Consider the following 24528-nt stretch of genomic DNA (forward strand, 5'->3'; position numbering starts at 1 on the left):
CTTTTGAGAGCAGCAGAGGTGGGGCTGCCAGGAAGGAGGTAGCCACTCCATGCTGCATGGCCCCAGCACAAGTTAGAGAAATCTGGGAGCTGCTGTAATTTATGCCAGCTGTCTCTGCTGAGTGGCTGTCTGTTTAAAGCGGTAACATGCAAAACAGCCCTTGGATATGAGCAGAGACAAAACCAGTCAGAGACTTGACATACTGGGAAGAGACAGAACCACGCGCTGATTGGAAGAGGTGCATTGAACATGGAGTTGCTACAGCAGTTTACAGTGTGCTTAGACAACGTTGAAACTATGATAAACATTGATCATTTATGTTGCAAATCATGCTTAAAAATAGGTTTCTGTCAGCTCCAATTTTCTAGCAAGGTCTCCATGTAATGCCCCTGCAATGAATGGAAAAACATCATAGAATATCAGGGTTGGAAGGGACCTCAGGAGGTCATTTAGTCCAACCCCCTGCTCAAAGCAGGACCAATTCCCAACTAAATCATCCCAGCCAGGGATTTGTCAAGCCTGACCTTAAAAACCTCTTAAGGAAGGAGATTCCACTACCTCCCTAGGTAACCCATTCCAGTGCTTCACCACCCTCTGAGTGAAAAAGTTTTTCTAATATCCAACCTAAACCTCCCCCATATCATACTTCATAATAACATTAAGATCTTTATAGGGCAACACTTCAGAGGGTTAGAATTGGGATCCAGATTAGACACAAGTGAGTAAATGCTTGTTCTCTGCTTTGGAGCTGTAGAGTGCTGTATATGGGCTAAAATTATTGTTATACTCCAGGTGCACTAAGGGAATGCGGCAGCCAGGTGGATGGCATGTGCCTGTGTATCTGTGTTACTGCTCTGAGGGATATTTTCTGCTCCAGTTCAGTTATTAGAAAAGATCATTTTAGCAGACACCTGCTCTAAGATGAATGGTCATTTCCCCTGGAAGCTCATTCTCAAGTAATGCTTTTAAATCAGCGATTAAGGGATATCACCGAATCCGCATTTTTTTGTCAAAAAACCCCACAACAACATTTTGGTCAAACATTTTTTTGTCCAGCTCTATGGACTGCAATAGGGCTGTAACCCCAGCTCACCCCCTGCACAGGGGTTTGTAGCCACAAGGCTCACATTAATATGGGCCCCTGTTCCAACTTAACCTGGCCTCTTCTCCCTCCATTTAACCACCTGCTCAGCAGTTGCCCAAATCCCACGTTGTGGGGCCTAGAACAGCCATAACAGCCTTGGCTCAATGTCACTCTCAAGGTACATCAATACTTGTGGCGTCATGTGGAGTACAGACACTGGGTACCCAGGTAGTACAGGTATAAATAGCAGTGTAGACAGCAAATCATGGCTTGAGTGAGTGGACTAGAATGCCCTACATACCTGAACCACCAGAGTATGCGCCCTTCACAGTCTTCCAACTGGCCCAAGCAGTGCCTCTGAAGTCTACACTGGTATTTTTAACAGTGCATGTCCCACTGCCTACCTGCTGCGAGAGCCTTTCCCCGCAGTCTACCCAAGCCAGAGCCTTTCTTCGCTGCAGTGAAAAGCCCCAGCAGTGGGGAGCTGGTGGAGCTCTCCCTGCTGCCAGAACCTTTCACTGTGGCGTGTAGCTACAAATGTAGTGCCTGTGCTCTACATGCCATCGTTAGTGCAGGGACAGCCTGTGGGAAGGCAGTGCTAATAACCCTGGTTCTGAGAATATTAACAACTGTGATAGACTCAGGCCAGTTGGGTACAGCAGAATAGCTGAAGGCAGATATACTGGCCACTGGATTAACAGTTTTCTGTTCCCTGACTGACCAGAGCAGGGGCTGCTCCAGGCTAATGAGAACACCTGACTCTAATTAACCTGGAAAGAGTCAGGTGAGGCCATTCAGTTAATGTGACCACCTGACTCTAATTAAGGCCCTGCTGTTACTATAAAAAGGGCTCACTCCAGTCAGGCAGGGGAGTCAGGGAGCCAGAGGAGTGGAAGTGCAGCTGAAGGGCTGGTTACTGAAGACACCCTAAAACATCGTTAAAGGAGCCCTAAGGTAAGGGTGAAGAAGGGAGAAGCAGGAGAGCTGTGGGGAAGTGGCCCAGGGAAATGTAGCAACTCTGGCAGTGAAAGGTTGGCTGCCAACAACTGCTACCATTAGGGTCCCTGGGCTGGAACCCGGAGTAGAGAGTGGGCCCGGGTTCCCCCCAACCCACCACTACAGGAACATCTCCTGGGAGGGGAAGTCAGGTCCCTGTCAGGACAGGAGGCTGAACAGAGACTGTGGGAGTTCTCTCACCAACCTCCTTGCAGCCTATGATGAAAAGGGCTCAGTAGACTGTAACCCTGGCCCTAGAGAGAGAAGGGCTACGTGGAGGGTCACAGTGAGCCACTGAGGCTAAGCATAAACCGCCTAGAAGCGCAGGACCCACAGGAGCAAGGTCAGAGCTCTGCCACACAACAGAGGATTGTTCATGTGTGCAGGGGATCTGGAAGACGTGCACAAAGGAAAAATATTGTTCATTTTACAAACAATTCAGTAGAAATTATTTTGGGAGGCCATCGGGTTCTAGTTAACGTGACTGTGTGATATTGGGATTGGCTGGTGTATCCCAATTACTTCCCATACAGTGCTTGCCCCTGCTAATTCAGAAAATGATTTCAGAAAGAATTTCAGAGGAATAAATCCAATAATCTGAAAGTCCAGTGGGAGGCTTCCACTGTAGGGATGATTCTCATTAGAAACTTTGTACATGCATTGGTTTAGCTACAACTGCAGCTGTTTCCTTCTGCTTCATGCCAAGAAGGCTGCAGCACTAATGAGGTTTTTGCATTGAGTTGTATCACTGTGAGCGGGGTTGTATAGTCCTGCTGACAGTAGTAGTCACCTCCATCATCAGCCTGCACCCCGCTAATGGTGAATGTGAAGTCAGTGCCGCTGTATCGACCACTGAATCTATCGGGGACCCCGGTGAAACGGTTGGTGGCATGATAAATGAGGAGCCTGGGAACCTCTCCTGGTCTGAATTGATATAGGTCCATTTCATTGCTAATGGAGCTGGATGCCTTGCACTGAATGGTGACTGTCTCTCCTGGAAGCACCGTCACAGAATCAGGTGTCTGAGTGATAACAATCTGCCCGCTGGATTCTAGGAAAAGAGAGAAATAAAAACCCTTTCCCTGAATCTCTTATCAAAACAAGTGGTGAGAAGTTCAATGAATGAAGACAGCTGTGTTACCTACCTCCAATCACAGAGAACAGCAACCAGAGCAAATGCATTTGTAAAATCATGGTCCTTCTAGATCAGTTTCTTTGGCACTAATCGTTAAACTGCAGCACTGGTTTATTACCACTGGGAAGACTTTTCGAATTTATTAACTGTCACGTATGGAAAGATATGTAAATCAGCTACTGGGCTAAATTATACTCAGTAGCTTCCTGTATGATTTGGGGCTTTATTATCAGGGGGAAACAGCTGACTCTAGATCTGTCTCATTAAGCATGAGATATGTTAACAGGAGACATGTGTGCACATTCCTAGTTAAATGGAAATAATCCAGCAGATTTAGTGACTCCAGCTCAATAAAAATAGTTTTATCGTTAGTGATTTCCTATAATTTTCTTGCTTTAGTTAGTAAAATAAAAATTACAAGTTCTGATGATTTATTTTCCCCAAGAGAATTAAATGATTTTGAAATGAGTCGAACTTGCCCAAGATCCCACTGCAGGTCAGCAGTACAGCCAGGAAGAGAATTCAAGACTCCCTAACCCAGAGACTTCTTCACACCTGTTGTCTGTGTATAAGTCATTTTACTCAGGCAGATTGATATAGAGTTAAATATATCTTTATGGTCAGTCGGGCGTGGTCAGATAACATGGTGCTGGGTGCCAGGTGAGAAGATGTATGTGGCTAGAATTTGATTATTGGTTATTATTTTACAACACTCGAGTGTATGCTAGAAACTTTACAGAATAGATAGGAAGTCATGGGTCTGGACCAGGAGAGCTTACAGTTTAGCATGGGAAAAATCCATGGATCTCTGTATGTAAGAAAGAGATGCTTTACCTTCAGAGGACCTGATCCTGCAGTCCTGACTCAGGCAAATTCACATTGTTTTGAAGAAGTGTTTTGCCTCTGTCAAGAAGACAGGCTGGGATGATCAAAGGTGTTACAAAGTTAGCAAACGCTGAATGGGCCTTGCTATAACCACCCACCCCACATATCTATCCCACCCTGATTTTATACCAAGAGTTCTATGATCACAAACTTTCCATTTGTAGTTTCACATTCTCTCTGTTTAGGGAAGTACTTCCTTTACGTTAGTGCCTGGGAGCACAGTCCCTTTGTGGTTGTATTCTGGACTCATGGCATCAAGTTTACTACTTGATGAAGACTTGATTCTGTTCTGTTCTTTATAGGTATTTATTCCAGGCTCATCCCTGTAGTATCTGAGCACTTTCCAGAAGTGCATTAAGCGAGGCGGCTAACATCTATCACATGTTGTTTGAAGTCAACGCTAAAGTTCTCATAGAATTCAGTGGCACCTAAATATACCTTTAAAAGTTCATTGTGAGATGATTTGGGTGTTGAATGGTTAGCACAGTGTGAAACTTTTGTACATTTTATAATAAATCTTGATTTCTGTACTATGTCAAATAATCACTCAAACGGTACAGAACTGCTGATGTCAATCTCTGAGAGCATTCAGAATATGGCAGGAGATGCTGCTTATGTAGCAAAACTGGGTTCTGAGGGTCTGATCCAAAGCCCACTGAAGTCATTGGAAAGACTCACACTGATTCCAGAGAGTTTTGGATCAGGGCCTTAGGCTGGATTTTAAATGCTTTTCAGTTTGTGAGCATAAAGACAGTGAGAGCCAGGACAGTGCAATATTCAAGCTTTATTCCTACCTCTACATACACCGTCTCAGCAAGCACTTCCTGAAAGTAGCGTTCTTTGAGTGCCTAGACATATTGGGTCATTTGTTCCCCTGCTCCGGCTGGGTCAGATGTGATGGAGATCTAGAGCTGGGTGGCACCAGCATTCTGAATGTACTGTGGCACATGTCTCCTTATTTACCTCCATTGAAGTCAACGGCAAAACTCCCACTGACCTCAAAAGAGCCAGGGATTCACAAACGGGGCACTGACTGGCATTCTGGAGTCTGAGTTATCACAGTCTGCCCACAGGAGCCTAGCTAGATAGAGTGAATGGAGAAATACAGAGAAAAAATGTTGGCATAAACTATTAAACTCAATCTTAGTTCTTAGAACCAGTTTTCATTTGAATGACTGAGAAGCATTTTCCTTACCCTGAGCCCAGAGAAGCAGTAACCAGAGACAGCGAGTGAGAACTGTCATCTTGGAGGTCTTCACTGATAGATCCTAGAAGTGACTCTAACCTGGAAAGAGAACTATTTATAGCTGCCCAGCACAATAGAGGAATGCCAGGTGCTCTGTAAATATGCAAATGGGTATGGATCCATATGATACCCAGTCTCTCTATTTCACAGTAATGTCACCTTACGTCTTACTTGGGTTTGTAATTGCTCTAGCATCCCTCACAGGTAAGACCGCTAGAAGGATTGGTGTTCACACAGCGCCCTCTAGTGGTAATAATGGGGCACATGCTAATTTTCACAGCTGTTTAGCAACCCCATATTTGAAGAGCAGTGACCAAACACATATTGGGAGGAAAAAAATTAAAGGGAAGAATGGTTTTAAAAATTGGCCCAGATTATGATAACATAACCCCCCTTCCTGAAGTGATCAGATTGGGCATTACATGCTCCCTAGGGCCAGTTCTTTTCCACAACTGCACAGAACTAGTTGCTTTTGCTTGGATCAGTTTTAATCAGACCTGCCTCCCTCACCTTAGCTGATAGGAATCAATACATGAAACTCACTATGTACTGACTGTATATGGACTAAGGCAGCAGGGTGAGGGTTTTTTTTTTAAATCTGACTGCTGATTCACTGGGTATTAAACACATTAATCTTTAGTGACCAGTAATTATTAGGACCATTGAGCAGTATCAGTCATTGATTCGTTTGTTGGGAGTCCTGCCCCTACAAGGTGAGAGACATGGGTAATATTTCCAAAAGCACCCAAGGGTACCTCTATACTGCAATGGAAAACCAACAGCAACAAGTCTCAGAGCCCGGGTCAGCTGAGTCAGGCTTGCAGAGTTTGGGCTGTGGCATTAAAATTGCAGTGTAGACCTTTGGGCCTGGGTTGTAGCCCAGACTCTAAGACAGGCAACCTATGGCACGCATGCCGAAGGCGGCACACGAGCTGATTTTCAGTGGCACTCACACTGCCCCGGTCCTGGCCACTGGTCCGGGGAACTCTGCATTTTAATATAAATGAAGCTTCTTAAACATTTTAAAAACCTTATTTACTGTACATACAACAATGGTTTAGCTATATATTATAGACTTATAGAAAGAGACCTTCTAAAAACGTTAAAATGTATTACTGGCACGCAAAACCTTAAATTAGAGTGAATAAATGAAGACTCGGCACACCACTTCCGAAAGGTTGCCAACGCCTGCTCTAAGACCTAACCCCTTTGCAGGGTTTCAGAGTCGGGCTCCACCCTGAGCCTGAACAGCTACACTGCACTTTTTAGCCCTGCAGCCAGAGCCCCACGAGCCCAAGTCAGCTGACCCAGGCCAGCCGTGGCCGTTGTGCAGGTTTTTTATTGCAGTGTAGACATACCCTAAGGTTTAGGAGCTGATTTTGGATGGCACTTTGCCTTCAAAGGTCCAGTTCTTCAAAGATATTCAGGTGCCTAACTCCCTTAGTCACTTTTGGAAAAGTGACCTGTGAGCTCCTGGCAGAGATAATGAGGTTGGGTTTTCAGACTCAAACTTGCAAAGTCAGTTTTGCTGAGACTCATGAAGCTCCTGAGAGAATGTCACTGTTCAGCCAGCTACCTTGCTTCTTTCTATCTGGGGCTTCTGAGCCCTTGAAATCTGCCCTGAACTCTCTGTCAAATCAGGCCTCATGTGTGCTTGTCCCCAAGGGCAACAGAATCAGTGATGCTGCCAGAAGCAGCAGTGCTCAGTGACAGAGACGTTGTTTTTAAAGATGCCAGCTGGGGTTACCACGGGAGACATGGCTCAGTGACAGCAACAGCAGAAGAATCCACTTGTAAAGTCTATTGAAGGAATGAAGGTGGGTAAGGAAAGGAAAGACGGGTGGTGCAGAGGGGTATGAGAGAGGGAAAGAGAGGAGAGATTGCAGATGTCTTTGTGGCAACACCCACAGTCTGGGCCACCTGAGCCATGCTCTTGGGACTAGAGGGAAATGCCTATTTGAAGATTAGTGAGGAAGCTGATGGATCAGCCTTGCGAATGAATATGGAGCAAACCTGTCTGAGACTGGGCTCATGAGAGAGAGAAGCAGCAAGGCAGGGAACTATGCAGCAGTGCAGTGCAGCTTTCCAATATATACACTGGGAGAGATTGCAATGGACAGTAACGACAATGCTCCATAGGAGATTAGAAGTATTAAAAATGTGTGTAGAGAATTGATCATTTATATTGCAAATCATTTTTAAAAATCAGGTTCTGAGGGTTTGGTTCCTAGCAGGGTACTCATGCGATGTTGCTGTATGAATGGAAAGAATAAAATAATTCAGAATAACATTTAGAGCCTTAAAGGGAATCACTTTAGGGGTTAGAATTGGGATCGAGTTGCAGTATTAGAGGCAATTGTTTCTACTGTGCTTTGAAACTCAAAAGTGCTAGATAAGGCCCAAGGATTATTAAATGGCACTAAGGGAAGGGAGATGATATGGATAATAGGTGTATGTGAAACTTTGATACTGCACTGGATGGTCTCTCCAGCTGCCGTTCATTTACTAGAGTAGAGAATGTTAGCTGACACCTGCTCTAAGATTCATGTTCATTTCCTTTAGAAATTTATTCTCAAGTTAGTGTTTCATTATATATGGAATAAGAACACCCCTATCTGGTCTCATATGCACTAAGAGGGCTCTGGGGTTTAAGAGGTTTTTGTATTGGACTGTATCACTGTGTGAAATCATTCCAATAGTCATGTCCACAAAAATATTCTCCTGCATCTTCAGCATGAAAATGGCTGATGGTGAACGTGAAGTCAGTTCCTCTTCCACTACCACGAAACCGATCTGGGACCCCTGGGAAGCGGTTAGTTGCATGATAGATGATGGTCTTGGGAACTTCTCCTGATCTGAATAGATATAGATTCATTTCATCATTAACGTTACTGTCAGCCTTGCATTGAAAACTGACTGGCTCTCCTGGAAATGCGGAGACCAGGGGTGTCTGAGTTATCACAATGAGTCCTTCTGAGCCTAGAAATGGGAGAAATTAGAAGCTTTTAGTGACTATCATTTTGAAACAGCAGAGTTAAAACAATAAGCTTTTAAAATTTACCACTTACCTTCACTGAAGAGGCAAAACAGCCAGACCAGATATATGTGTAAAACCATGCTGCGTCTCTGGTGTGTCTTCGGTGATGTGTCAAATGAATCCAAGGCTGCTAACCACTCAGCATTATTTAAGAAATACATTGAAATCTCTTTATGGAAAGATATGTAAATCTGCAGCTGGCCTCGTTAGGCTCAGCTGGTTTCCTGTGTACTTCAGACCTGTACTTTCAAAAGGAAACAGACATCTGTGAATCCCAATAACTTCAACATTAGTAACTGTCCCATCAGTGATAAGTTATTTACCTCATATGAAGTAAATGCAGCATTAACTCAGTATGTGGGGCACTGAGACACTGTGCTCGGTTCCTAAAGCATTAGTATTGCTATTGTTTGTGTTACGATAGCAACTAGAAGCTCCACTCAGGACAGGCCCCTCATAGTGGTAGGCATTGTCCAAACGCAGTGATGAAGGTGATTCCCTGGCGCAAGGAGCCCTAATTCAGCCCTAGTTTAGTTACGGGAAGTTGCAACAGTGGATCTACCAAACAGTGAGAAAGAGCCGGTGAGAGGAGCCAAGGGCAACAGCAGTTCGGGCGTGGCTCAGTGTAGATGGGTATGTGCCCAGCTACCTAGTGATGGAGTTACAATGAACCCCACATACTGAGGGAAGAATTCCCAATAAAGAATTCGAAGCACTGTCTGTTTCCTTACAGTGAGTGATCCCTGTAATCGGATGTTGTGGTTTAGCTCTAAATAGGAGAGAAAATTCTGTTATCAAGGGACATTTGCTAACCTTGTTCCGTGCAGAGAATTGCCGTGGCTATGCAGAGGATTTCCCCCTGCCAGAGGAGTGCAGAGGGCACTTTAACCCTCCCCCCCCCAACTTAAGTCAGATGCTCAAGTGAAATCAGGTTGTTGAAATAACTGTTTCTCTGCCTAGAGCTGCCAGAAGCTCCCCGGGAATTAATTTTGTAAGAAACGTGGAGCCTTGGTTCAGAGGCAACCTCATCAACCTCCCCAAATGCCCCCATTGCCCCTTCACATGACTCTCCCCCTCCCCCAAACCCCCAGCCTCTGCTGCCTACTACACACATTCCCCTTCACCTGCATTACAGGCTGTGGCCCCATCCCTTACTCCCCTTCCCTCACCCACATTTCACTTCTGACAGGACTTGAGCAGCTGAATGTGGCATCTTGGTTGCTATGGAGATGGAGGCTGGAAGAAGATCTCTCAGGTCTACATCAGAGCTCACTCCTGAGTGAAGAAGATGGATGGAGTGAAATGCTGGAGAGTTGGGATCTGGGGCAGAATCCATCCTTACAGTCAGGGTGGGCACAGACCCCTGGACAATCTACAGGTGATATTCCAGCCCTGCAACCCCACCACACCACACACCATCTACAGTAAATTCATGTTCTCACAGGGGTAGTTCCAACCCAATTTGGCTCCAATTCCCCTCATGTAAACACCGGCTCTGCAGTTGATCATCTCCATGCAGTTGAATCACATGGAAACATTCTTCTGGGGCCTTCCATGGCCCTGAGCCCATGCCATCTGAGAGGAAAGCAGTGTTAATATCCATGGTTCAGGAAACGTTAATAAGAGGATTGTTGCTGTGTGAAAGGGATCTGGAACCCAGGTGTGGGCACAGATAGAAATTATGACGATGATTCTGAAAAATTATCTGACTGGCTCTTACTTTACTATCTGCATGTACAGCACCTTGCACAGTGGTGCCTCTAGGTGCTGCCATCATAAAACAAGGTGTGAACCCATTTGTAATTTTTCAGACTTCAACACAGACTGTTGAAAGCTGGGCAAGGGAGGGAATCTAGCTCCCAAAGGACAGGCAAGGTGTACACAGTTCTGCAGCCCGTCTGCTGATGCTGCAGTCCCAGGCCTGTGGCTCTCAAAGGGATTGGGAAAGCAGCACAAAACCTCAGCAGGGTTGGTAGCCAATGGAGTCATGTAATGAAGGTTCCGACCTCTGAATCCTGCCTCTTTCCCAGTCATCCCTCCCCAGACGTGCACTGGCCCTGCAGTTTCTGTGCCAGGAATATGTTACACGTGTGTACTTGTACAGAGGGAATTACTGATTGAGGTGCTTCTGAAAAAGTCAATGAAAATTATTTTTCTTAAAAAAAGGCCCTGAGGTGCTGCTTACAGGACACTGAGTGGATTATATAACAGAGGGATTGGCTTCTGCATTTCAGCTACTGCCTGGAGAATTCCTGACCCCACCAGCTGAGTTACTGAAAAATAACTTTACCCACAAATACTGTAACAGGACTGAATCTAAAACATTTGAGAGTCCAGTTAAACCAATAACATTTTAAAGGTTACTTTCCAGCCAGACTGATACATACACAGCTGCTTCCTTCTGCTTTACACTGCATGGTGTGTGCAGTGGCACTGAAGAGGTTTTTATACTGAACTGTATCACTGTGAGAGGGTAGCTGTTATCTTGCCCACAATAGTATTCTCCTGCATCTTCAGCCTGCACGTTTCTAATAGTGAATGTGAAGTCAGTGCCACTGTAACTACCACTGAATCGATCGGGGACCCCTGTGAAGCGGCTAGAGCCATCATAAATGAGGAGCTTGGGAACCGCTCCTGTTTTTAACTGATAAAAGTTCATCTCATAACTAACAGAACTGGACGCCTTGCACTGAATGGTGACCGTGTCTCCTGGAAGCACCGTCACAGAAGCAGGTGTCTGAGTGATAACAATCTGCCCGCTGGATTCTGGAAAAGGGAGAAATAAGCAGCCTTTTAGTGAATCTCTTTTAAAAGGTTCTGCTTTAGAGTTCAGAAAAGAAGATGGCTGGGCGACCTACCTTCAAACATGGAAAAGAGGAGCCAAATCAAATATATTTGCAAAACCATGGTCTGTCTTCAATTTTTTCTCCGTTGCTGCTAAAATTCACCAAAGGTTTATAACTAGTGTGATGACTTTTGGAGTGTCTTAAATATCACTTATGGAAAGATATGTAAATCTGAGGCTGGACTTAATGATGCTCAGCTGGCTTCCTGTGTACACCATAGCTATATTATCCGGGGGAAACAGAGGTATGTTTCCTCACTAGCATCACCCGTAAGAAACTATAATGAGTAATGTGTCCACATGTTCTTAATTCAGTTAATAGGTAATTATAATATTGAAATGTATTCATAAAGCCACAAAATTCATGTGGGGATTTCAATGCAATTGAAAGTCTGAAGAGCAAGCTCTGTCTGTGCGATAACTGAGGATTCTCTATAATTTGATCTTGTTCAATAATGTGATAGCTTACATCAGAATCAGCTGAATCCTGAAGTCACACCATAAATGAAGATGTATGTTGCAAAATAGAAATTATATTAGTGCAAATAAGTGCAGAGTCTGCCTCACAAAACAGACAAAAATTAATAGTTGTTTTGTGCAGATCATAGGCCCTAGGATATTATAGATAATGTGCAGACAAAGATGTATATTGAGATGGAAGGTGCACAGATACAATGGTAATGGGCACCATGGAAGGACCTAGATAATAGAGTTGCTGATATAGATATAGAGATATTGATTCATTTGACAGCATCCAAAGTGTGCTAAGTGCTTTACAGTATTATTAGAAACACATTATTATTTCTATTGTGGTAGCACCTAGGAGCTGCAGTCAAGGAGCAAGACTCTGTTATGCTGGTCACTGCACAAAAATGTACAAACGCTGCACATAAACATGGGGTGAAATCCTGAATCTATTGAAGTCAATAGCAAAACTATCATTGACTGCAATGAGGCCAGGATTTTGCACAGATCTCTACGCCCACAGGCATTATAACTGAATCTGTGAGAGATGCATGCAAGTTGGTGCATGAGAATAAGTGGCTTTACTTGCAGAGGACCTGATCCTGCAGTTCTGACACTGTTGGAATGGGAAATTTGCCTGAGTCAAGACAGGAGGTCTTGTAATAATCAGTTCTCAAGTTAGCAAGATGAGAAGGTGCATATTTGCACATGCATTACTAGAGCCACCTCACCCTTATTGTGCTGGTCATCGCAAAGAACGTGATTTGGCTGATTTTGGATTCACATTCTCTCATCTCTTCACTGTGCTTCTCTTATACGAAACCCAGTGTATGGGAGCCTGATCCCCTTTCTAAACTGCTTTACTGTCTGCACCCATTGGATCAAATTCCATCGCTCAGTGAGCACCTGTGCCTTTTCCTAACAAAGCCAATGGTAAAACTCCCACAGAGGGCAAAAAGCAGGACATAAATAACCAATACTAGTTGAAAAGAGACAGTCCTGTGTGTTACTCTCCTATAGCCGCTGGGTAGGTGTTTAGAGTACACTGTAGCATGAAGGTGTTCCACATTTCAACATAAGTCCTGTTTCCACTTTATACATCTTCGAATCATGCCTGAAAACCACAGGGTCACTTTTTGAGGATGCTCCTCTGGCAGAAGGGGCTCAGCAGCTGGCAAGGTCACTCTGAGTCAGTACAATGAGGCCTATTTCAAATCCAGGGGAGAAGCCCTGTCCTATATGGGGGCGATTGAGCGGATGTGTCCTGTATTCTCCAAACCCATGTGCATTAGGGCTTGTCTACACTACAGGACTATTTCGAATCTACTTAAGTCGAATTTGTGGATTCGACCTTAATAAGTCGAATTTGTGTATCCATACTAAATACACAAATTCGAACTTCTGAGTCCACATTCACGGGGCCAGCTTCGACTTTGGAAGCGGTGCACTGTGGGAAGCTATCCCACAGTTCCGCTGCCCATTGATTTCAATGCATGCTGGGGGAAAATGTGTCGTCATTGAACCGTCAATCCCGCCTCCTCTCTTCCTTGAAAGTGCCGGCGGAAATCTGTTCGCGCTTCTCTGGTCGGTTACAGCGCGGACGCCACAGCACTGCGAGCATGGAGCCCGCTGCGATCATCGCTGCACTTATGGCCGTTGTCAACTCCTCGCACGTTATCGTCCACCTCTTCCACAGTCAGATGCTGAGAAACCGGGCGAGGAGGCTCCGGCAGCACGGTGAGGAGAGTGGCGCAGACCTCTCAGAAAGCAGGGTACGCCGGGCAGTGGAGATCATGGTGGCAATGGGTCAAGTTCATGGTGTGGCGATTCTGGGCCCGGGAAACAAGCACAGACTGGTGGGACCGCATAGTGCTGCAGGTCTGGGATGACACAGAGTGGCTGCGAAACTTCAGGATGCGGGACACTTTCCTTGAACTGTGTGACTTGCTGTCCCCTGCCCTGAAGCGCCAGGACACAAGGATGCGAGCAGCCCTGACTGTGCAGAAGCGAGTGGCCATAGCCCTCTGGAAACTTGCCACGCCAGACAGCTACCGGTCAGTAGCGAACCACTTTGGCGTGGGCAAATCTACCGTGGGGATTGCTGTCATTCAAGTAGCCCACGCAATCGTTGAGCAACTGCTCTCAAAGGTAGTGACTGTCGGAAATGTCCAGGTCATCATAGATGGCTTCGCGCGATGGGATTCCCAAACTGCGGTGGGGCTATAGATGGGACTCACATCCCTATCCTGGCACCAGCCCACCAGGCCAGCGAGTACATTAACCGAAAGGGCTACTTTTCAATGGTGCTGCAAGCTGTGGTGGACCATAGGGGACGTTTTACCAACATCAACGTCGGGTGGGCGGGCAAGGTTCATGTGTTCAGGAACTCTGGTCTGTTTAGACGCCTCCAGGCAGGCACTTTCTTCCCGGACCACAAAATAACGGTTGGGGATGTGCAGATGCCTACAGTGATCCTCGGGGACCCGGCCTACCCGCTAATGCCCTGGCTCATGAAGCCCTATACAGGCGCCTTGGACACTGAAAAGGAACTCTTCAACTATCGGCTGAGCAAGTGCAGAATGGTGGTGGAGTGTGCCTCAAGGGAGATGGCGGACCTTACTGACTCGCTCGGACATCAGCGAAAAGAATATCCCCGTAGTTATTGCTGCTTGCTGTGTGCTCCACAATCTCTGTGAGAGCAAGGGCGAGACCTTTTTGGCCGCTTGGGAGGTTGAGGCAAATCGCCTGGCTGCTGTTTATGATCAGCCAGACACCCGTGCTGAGAGAATATCCCAGCGGGAAGCGATATGCATCAGGGAGGCTTTGAAAGCAGGGTAACCTGTGACTGTCCACTTGATTTTAAGAGAGCCTGCTCATAAACCAAGTTTTCCCCACTTCACAAGGACGTTTTAAAACTAAGGACATGTTTTAGTAATTAATAATAAATCTTTCGTTGACTTTGCATTTCTGTTTCTTCGTTGAAACATGGAAGCATTCTGTGCTGGTTAAGGTGTGCACTGATGGGTGGGTTTGCTGGATGGGGCGTGGGGTGCCGTCCTTGGTTTGGGGTTACCATGACGGCTGTGGGTTTGGGCGTTGGAAGGGGTGAGGGGTGTGGGGGAAGGGTGAGTATCTGCCCCTGGATGAGGTCTCTTTTTGGGGCTCGGGGCACCGGGGAGGATCGTGACTACGGTCCAAATGCATGTGAAGGGAAGCCTGCCTTTACATTCGGGGATGTCAGGCACCAGGACCCTACACATCAAGGAAAGACCCGGGGCAGCATACACCACACAGACTGTCCCTGGTGCCTAGTGACTGCAGTCTGTGTGTGCCCTGCAGTTGACCCTGCCCCCAAGTCTGTACCCTGGTAATGTGGGCTATGCACTGTAATTAAAAATCCCCCCCCCCCCACAAAGTCTTCTGACAAAACAGAGAGTAACAGCAAACCGCTTTTAATAATGTTATACACAGTGGGAGGTTGAAACTTGGATTTGGGACTGGGTGATCCTGTAAGGGAAGAACTTCTACAAATTTACAGCACGAGAGGTGTCTTGTACATTAGCGCTCTGCTGCGGTGCAGTGACAGTTCTCACGGCCCCTACCGCCCCTCCTTCTTGTCACTTTGGGTGAGGGGGACAGGACTTCTTGGCGTTGGAGGGCGGTTGCAGATGCACTGCAGGGGCTCTCTCCTCCTGCCTGTGGTCTTGCAGAACATCTACAAGGCGCCGGAGCGTGTCCGTTTGCTCCTCATTAGACCAAGCAGCGTTTGAGTCGCCTGCTGGTCTTCCTGCCGCCACCTATCCTCCCGTTCTAGGTGTGTGCGATGCTGCTGACACAGGCTCTCCCTCGACTGTCTCTGCTCTGCCGCCTCCGCTCTGGAGCTGGCCATCAGTTCCTGGAACATGTCGTCCCTTGTCTTTTCTAATCTGAGCCAGCCTCATGGCGGGCAGTCCGTGAAGGAGCGAAGCTGTGTGATGCGAAAAAGTAGGTGATTTCCTTGAACAAATACATGTTTGCCAACAGTAAACACAGTCTAGTCATTTTCAGTTAAGAAGACCAAACAGGGAACCAAGTCTCAGGAGATCTCGGAACTAGTCCGAGATTTCGGAATACGCTCTCATTGGCGCGCGATTGCACTGGATAGCGGAGAGACAGCTGCATCCTCTTGCACAAAGTCCTGGTAAGCCTTACAGTACAGACTGCTTATCAGATAGTGCTTAGCTGTGCTCTCCTGCTGGAGGCAATGTGCAAAGCAGAAAAGATGAGCGTTACATCTCCCGCCAGTGACCGCGAAAGACCCTGTATGCTTTTCCTCTGAGGCCTGCAACACGTGGCTGTTAGCGAGGGTCATTCTTATGCAAAGTAAAACTCTGTTAAGCGAGGGTCATTCTTATGCAAAGCAAAACTCTGTTAAGCGAGGGTCATTCTTATGCAAAGTAAAAGTCTACCATGCACAATAGTAACAGTACACTAATTCCACTAATTAGATGCAGCACTTCCACAACGACATCACCCTGAGGCGTGTCAGGCGCACACAGAGAGAGCGGATGTTAATAGAAGCCCTGCACAGACCAGGACCCTACGCTGCCATCCTCAGGCGATGGTCCCCCTCTACCTGAGGATGGCATGGCGGGAAGAGTGTGGCACCCAATAAAGCACCTCTCCCAAGAAACCTCTTGCTGAGGCTTTTCCAGCTGCTCTCTGAGAGCTTTTTGAAATATCCCCAGAGGACTATTGCTCCATTGCTGTTTGTGTAGACCTGCTGTTTGTTTAGTTTCATATTTAAAAATGTTTATATAGTATTTCTATTTTTATATAAATCCCTGTTTCTTAAAAAATAAATGTTTCCCTGTTTGTAGCACTTACGCCTGATCCTTCCCCTGATTCCGAGTCCTGGTTAACGGGACGGTTGGTAGGGGATCTCTGTGAGGGTGATGAAGAGATCCTGGCTGTCAGGGAAAGCGGGAGTGGGTTCGATGTCGCCTGCGCCGTCCTCTAAAGACCCTTCCTCATCTTCCCCATCGGCGAACAGGGAGGGGAACTGTCGTACACTATTCCGTCCTCGGAGTCCACCGTCACTGGTGGGGCACTGGTGGCAGACCCACCTAGAATGGCATGCAGTGCCTCGTAGAAGCGGCATGTCTGGGGCTCTGACTTTTGATACCCTTGTCTTAGGTCCTTCACTTTCACGCGCACTGCATCGCATCCCGGCTGTATCCTTTGTCTTTCATGGCTTTAGAGACCTGCTTGTTGGAGCGCAGCTCGAGCACAGACTCTCGCCCCACACAGCGATCAGATCCTGGACTTCCCGGTCACTCCATGCTGGGGACCTCTTTCTATTCTGGGATTGCCCGGACTCCTCTGCTGGAGAGCTCTGCATCGTTGCAGGTGCCGCCCGATGTGCAACCAGAACGTCAGATTCAAACCGCCCAGACAGGAAAATGAATTCAAATTTCATTTCCTGTGTGGCTGGCCAGAGAATCCAAGCTCGGAATGCTGTCCAGAGCGTCAACAGAGTGGTGAACTGGTTCGATTAGCATCCACACCAAACTCCACCTGCCGGGAAAGAGCCTCAATTAAATGGCTTCCTGGTGTGGACGGTTGAGCGGTTAGTTCGAATTAACGCTGATAAATTCGAATTAAAGTCCTAGTGTAGACCAGGCCTTAGACATCTGTCTGCTCCAATGTGGTATTTGGAGGAGAGAGGGGTCTCGGCCCACTTTATGTTTGGGTGGAGGCTGCTCCTGCCCCCAGTGAATATGTAGTTCCATGTCTTGGTGCCAAGTATGTGCGGACTGAGAGTGGAATCAAAATACACGTTCTAGCTCTAAGACACCATCCCGCCTCTGCTCTGTGCAGTGAATCTGGTGCCATTAAAGTTCCCTGGCACTTAAATATATAATCAAAAGTCCCAGATTTTACAGAACTTCAACAACTGCAGGGAGGTTTTGTGTCGCTCTTTATCACTGTGTGTGTGAGAAGTTGTGCTGCTGGCCATAATAATCTCCAGCACCTGCATTCTCAACCCTGCTGATTGTGAATGTGTTGTCAGTGCCAGATCCACTTCCCAGGATAGACTTCCCCATCCTGTATGTATTGCCTACATTCTTTGTTCCTGTTCGTTTACATTCAGGTCACACTAAAAAAGCAGGGAATTCCCACAGGTTCTTTTCTCTGGGTTACTTGCAGTTGTAGGTTAATGTGAATCCTAGGAGCAAAGCAAAACACCAAAGGTTGTAAACCTTGGCAACTAAAACTGGATGGTAACTTCTGAGTCAGTTACATTGTGCAAACTTGCAACTGCTGGGTCTCAGCCAGCTGACTGGAGGAACAATATGGATGGGGGTTGTTCGCTGGATTTGCCTCTGCATGAAGAAATGATCTAGTCAGTAATTATCAGTCCTGGATGTCGTTGTATTAGAAGGATTTGGGGGTTATTATATGCCATTTGGAACAGGATGCAAATCTCAGGCTGATCTAAATTAGGCTCTGCAGGCTTTTTGATTGCTTCATGGCTATATTGTCAAGAGGAAGCAGGTACATGTGAGTTTCAGTAGCATCACACATATAAGAAACCATAGGAAGATGGCTCAGGTACTAATCACTCTGACTAATCACTATTCCAGCAAAGTATGTGTAACCATCCTTAACTTTAGTCCTATTGAAATCAATAGAAAGTTCTCATTCTTCATCTGACCCTCATCCAGTAGAGCCTGGTAGCACACACTTAGCTTTAAGCACAGGAGTCGTCCCAGTGCATCAAGACATCAGTGGGTCTCCTAACATCAGATTGAGTCATAGATGGGAATGCTTGAGAGAGAAACAACTCTGGCTGTACAGTGCTGATATATTCAGATTTGTCCAGAAAAAAATAGGACAGGATATTCTAAACCTCCCTGTGTAGGGATTGGAAGCACTGTCTGCGGTATGGGAGCTAGGGGTTCCCTGCAATTTCAGTGTCAGCTGAGAATTTCATTTTTAAAATCAGAAATAGCATCCAAGAGATTTGCTGCTGTAAAAGCTCCACATGCTTTATGTCCATAGTTAGAATTAAATTAATCCCAAAGGAGGGCAGAAACTGCAACCTCCACGCATGTTATAGTCAATGCTGAGCTCATATTAAATGGGCTTATTTCGCTCTTCAATGGCACAGGCCACTGATTCAGTGTGTCTGTGGGCATCCATTATCCAGTAGGATGTGCTCAGCATCTGAAAAGATTGAGCCTTTCATCATTAAAAGGAAGAATATGTCTAACTCTGAAGAGCAGCCATTTTCTATGCTTGGGATCTTTGAGCTCCTGTGCACTAAAGATATGTATGTGCCTCAATATACACTTCTGCCTGAAATGTGTATATAAAGTTCCAGTGTCTTGGGGCAGGAAGAACATGTCTGATTTGAGATCAGAATCATCCGCCCGCCCCTGAAAGTATCTAAACTCTAAATGTTCTTTCTGTCAGTTTCACATCCACAATGCGCTCCCCAAGCATTATAGGTACATTTGTGAGATTGGTATAAGGTATAGCTTTGGAATGAATGTGAGGTTACAAATGAACCTAAAAGTGTGGACAGCTGGGCATTAAAAAACACCACTGAAATTTTGGGCCAAAATGTTCTCACTGGTAGGGAATAGGGTGGTATGGAATAAGCACCACGTGTATCTCAGTGCCCTGAGAGATTCTGTCCCTGCCAGTTCTCTCACCAAAAAAGAATGATTTCCAAACAAGCTGAATGAATCAAAAAATCTAACTCCAGTCATTTGTTACATTACAGCTGGGTTAGAAACAGCCAGCACCCTTCCTTCTGCTTCACCATGTGTTTGCTGAACTGTATCACTGTGCAGTAATGGTGAATGTGAAGTCAGTGCCGCTGTATCGACCACTGAATCGGGATGTTGTCCCAATTTAAACAGGTATAATTGCATATCATTAATCTGCCCGATGGATTCTAGGAAAGTGAGAGAAAGAAAAAGCCTTTTAATGAATCTGGTTTTGAAATAACAACCTTAAAGTTTGGATAGTAAGATGTCTGTGCTGCCTACCTTCAAACATGGAAAAGAGGAGACAAATCGAATACATTTGTAAAATCATCTTGCTGCTTTATTTGTGGCACTGCCCAATATTATTTAACTGCAGCAGAGGTTTATAACTACACAGCAGAACTATAGCTCTTTTTAATGGTTATATATGGAAAGATATGTAAATATGCGGGGCGGCAGAATAATGTTTGAGGCTTCCTGTCTACTTCATGGCTGTTTTAGCAAGAGGAAACCGATGCATGTCACTGTCAGCATCACCAAGGATGACCAACTTTTAACGCAGGCATGTGTGCATGTTACTGTGTAAATGGGAATCATTTAGTAGATTTGGTGACTCTGAATGTTCAATACTCAGATACCATGAGACATCCCCATATCCGATAGGAAGATTTTCGATATACCTCAATGATTCTGTTGTAAATCTTGGGCTTGATACTTTAAAGTAGAAAAATAAAACATCCAAGTTCTGATGATTTAATTTTCCAAATAGAATCAGTTAATAGGAACAGAATGTACATTGTGTCCTCAAGACAATAACTGGCATCTTTTTGCAAACAAGACAATATTCGTGGTCATCAAGGAGAATGGGCCTCCCTCTTCTCCCCGCCATTGCCCAGGGATGTTAATGAAAAGACTTGCATTGAGCTTAATGGGCTTAATCGTCATATGCAGTGCAACATTTCTGAAGGGGCTCAGATACCATGGGGAAAGGTGCCATAGAAGAGCCTAGACTGCCAGATTGCTTTTACAAAACAAATGGGAAGAGATGGGCCATGCCTCCAACAGCTTCCAATCTACTGCACAAAAGATGGGTATGGAAAATAGTTGCTCTGCTTAGAAAGGGTCCAGTCCACAGCTGGAACTTAGGCAAATATCCCAATGATTTCAACACGTTTTTCCTAGCTCAAGACAGCACAGCACGTATTAATTGACCGGTGGGCTTTTGATCATCACGATATGAATGACCATATTTGCTGATACATTTCCTTATCCATCATCTGATCCTCCTTCTATAGCATGAGTATAGATCATTAACTCTTTTAAGTAGATCGTTAGCTCAGCTTTAGACTATATTTCCTTATATGAAAGTCCCTGGCTTATGGATGCCTGATCCAATTCTAACTGGCTTGTACTGTGTGCTCATTAGATCCAGTTTCATTGCTCAGTAAGGACCAGCTCCTGTTGAACCCAATGCTAAAATGTCTGTTGATATCAGTGATAAAGGAGTAGGCCTTAAAAAACCAAAATATTCTTGAAAACTCAGTGCTTCGTGTGCTCATAGCAGTGATGTAGATGTTCATTGTGAAGCTTCTGAATCTTTGGAACTAAATTTGTGTTTCAAGTGCCCTGTCATCAAATCACTCTTCAACAGCTCAGGTCACAACAGTCAGTATTTGTTGCTCAGCACCTGGCAAGATTGTTCCTTAGTCAGTAGAGTGAGGAATGTTTCTAGCTGATAGGAACAACTGTGTTCTGCGTATGAGATCTTGAAGCCCAAGTGCATTGAATGGTTGTATCTAACCTAATGCGCTTTTGGAAGAGGGAAGGATCCTGCCCCAGCTATACTTCTGGGCAGACACTGCTTTGGCGTCACATGCATGTGGAGTTCCAGTGTATTGGCATATGCAAAGCATGAGCGGCTCTGAGATCAGAATCACATGTCAGCTGTTTCTGCTCTAAGTATATTGTGCTTCACTCATACACGTACACCAGTGGAAACCTCGGGGCTTATTGTCTCACAAAGATTAGTCTTGTACTGAATGTTAAGATAATCTTTACCCTTGGAGCCTGGATCTCCTCTGCCTTGCTCCTCTGCTGTCATTTACACCTGTGCCAAGTGAGTGACAAGGGGTAGAAATCTCTACTGAGTGTGCAGAGCAGTGTTTGGCGCACACATTGCAATGATGTAAACAAGGACACAGGATGACAAATTGGGGAGTATTAGTCCTCAGGGGACAGACTATGAGTTGTGCATAATTTCTGTTGGGTACAGCAGAGTTGGGGCTGCCGGAAAGAGGTAACTACTCCATGCTGCATGGGCCCAGCACAGGTTAGAGGAGGCTGGGAGCTGCTCTCTATGCTGATTGGCCTGTCGATGTCTGGCACATACCAATAGCTGAACTGCAACAGCAGAGACAGGAGCCGCATTTCCTTCTCTCATGTGATGCTTTGCTCTCTTCCCTTCTCAGGTGAGTTTGTCTAAAAACTCAGGTTTGCAGTGTTGTTCAAGCCATGTCAGTCCCAATCCAGGATATTAGAGAGACAAACTTGTCACTCTCACCAACAGAAGTTGGTCCAATAAAAGATATCACCTCACCCACCTTGTCTCTCGAACATAGCAGGGACATTTTCATTTACAAGCACAGAAGTGAAATCCAGCAATGAATGAATTTGTCTTTCCCCCAGCACACCTTCCCACACCACCCAGAGATATCAACCAACCCCCACCTCCCAAAGTCTGTGATGAACTTAGGCAAATGAATTTAAAAATGAAACCCACTCTTATTGTTAGATTTTCAGCGTTTTGCTCTTGTCGTCTTGTGCTTAGTGAGTGCTGAGAAGGGATCTGGTGGTAACATTGCTATGGTGAAATCAGGTGTCACAGAACACATCCCCTGAAATCAAAGTTGGGGTTGTCAAAAGTGCCCACATGGGCCTAACTCTGCTCCCATTGAAGTCACTGGGAAAACTCCCATTGATGTCAAACAGAGAAGGTAGGCCAGGGCTGAGTGCTTCGGTACATCCGACTCTCAATGTTTAATGCTGTAACATAATGCAAAGAAATGGATTGATCTAACCGTCGCTCTTTGTGTTTCATGATGCATATCACCTTTGATCTTATTTGGCTGCATGATGCCTGTAATGTGTCTACTACCCATTGGTGGTTAGCCATGTACACACTGTCTTGCTGGGAGAATTAATGTTCCCATGGTGCCTTCTAGTGGTGATAATTGGGTTCAGCTTAATTATCACAGATTTTTAAATCTCTCATATTTATAGGACATTCACCACTCAGAATGAGCTTTGGAAGAGATGAGTGAGAATGGAAGAATTGAAATGAGGCCAGATTACAGTAAAATTAATCTCTCCGTGGCCATTTGTTCTTTTTTCCAAAAAATATTTTTAATTGTTATTGTTGTTTGTTTGTTTAATTATTTGGGGTTTGTTTTTGTTTTTATTATTTTGACTCTGGCCCCTAACTCCTCTGGTCCCAACGCACAGAATCAGTCACTGCTCTGAAAGTAGCCATGCTGAGCATAGCTTTTAAAGGTACCAGCTAAGATGTGTAGGGGTGTCATGGTCCAGTGACAGTAGTAGGGTAATGATCACCATGTAAAATCAATACAAAGTGTCTAAAGGTTCTGGAGAGCGGGTCTGAGTCGGAAGTGGGGAAAGAACACAGATATGAGAGAAGGAAAATGAGAAGAGAAAGGAGAGGTCTCGCAGGCAGCAAACATAGTCTGAGCCACCTGTGCACTCTCCTGGGACTAGAGGGGAATTCCCTTTTGTGGGCTCAGTGCTGTCTGCAATGAAGAGTAAACGAGCAAACTGATCTTGGCAGCAGAAAGAGCCCTTGAAAACAGGCAGGGACAAAACTAGTTTGAGACTTGACATGATGGGAAGAGAAAGAACCAGGTAGAAAAATGTTACACCAGGAGGATACATTACTTATACAACACTGAAAGTTTGATCAACATTGATCATTTATGTTGGAAATAATGTTGAAAAATAGGTTTCTGTCTGCCCCAATTTTCTGTCAAGAGCCCCATGTAATGCTGCTACAATGAAACAAAAAACACCATCCCTCATAACATTAAAGGGCAACATTTCAGAGGGGTCCAGGGTAGAAGCGAGTGAGTAAATGCTTGTACTCTGCTTTGAAGCTGTAAAGTGCTGTATAAATCCAATAATCGGAAAGTCCAATGGAAGGGCTCCATTGTGAGGATAATTCTCATTAGAAACTTTTCATTCCCTAAACTCCATTGGTTTAGATACAACTGCAGCTGTTTCCTTCTGCTTCATGCCAAGCAGGCTGCAGCACTAATGAGGTTTTTGCATCGAGTTGTATCACTGTGAGTGGGGTTTTATTGTCCTGCTGACAGTAGTAGTCACCTTCATCATCAGCCTGCACCCCGCTAATGGTGAATGTGAAGTCAGTGCCGCTGTATCGACCACTGAATCGATCGGGGACCCCGGTGAAACGGGTGTCTCCATTATAGATAAGGAGTTTGGGATTTTGTCCTGATTTAAACAGATGCAATTGCATATCATAACTCATGGAGCTGGACGCCTTGCACTGAATGGTGACCGTCTCTCCTGGAAGCACCGTCACAGAAGCAGGTGTCTGAGTGATAACAATCTGCCCGCTGGATTCTAGGAAAAGAGAGAAATAAAAACCCTTTCCCTGAATCTCTTATCAAAACAAGTGGTGAGAAGTTCAATGAATGAAGAGAGCTGTGTTACCTACCTCCAAACACAGAGAACAGCAGCCAGAGCAAATGCATTTGTAAAATCATGGTCCTTCTAGATCGGTTTCTTTGACGCTGATTGTTAAAATGCAGCAATGGCTTATAGCCACTGGGAAGAATTTTCGAATTTATTAACTGTCATATATGGAAAAATATGTAAATCAGAGAATGGGCTAAATTATACCCAACAGCTTCCTGTGTGCTTCAGGGCTTTATTATCAGGAGGAAACAGATGCATGTCAATCTTTCTCATTAAGCACGAGAAATGGTAACACAGGAACCATGTGTGCACATTCCCTATTAATTGGAAATAATCCAGCAGATTAAGTG

General features: G+C 45.3%; 1 gene segment (V, D, J or C); it reads right to left on the reverse strand.

The window, feature by feature from the left end:
• Positions 1–23717: 23717 nt before the first annotated feature.
• On the reverse strand, positions 23718–24246 carry LOC120406878. The segment is given in 2 exon segments: positions 23718–24103; positions 24198–24246. Coding segments are annotated over 2 exon segments (435 nt in total).
• Positions 24247–24528: the final 282 nt, after the last annotated feature.

Source organism: Mauremys reevesii, linkage group 5 (assembly GCF_016161935.1).
Source record: "Mauremys reevesii isolate NIE-2019 linkage group 5, ASM1616193v1, whole genome shotgun sequence".
Taxonomy (NCBI): Eukaryota; Metazoa; Chordata; order Testudines; family Geoemydidae; genus Mauremys; species Mauremys reevesii.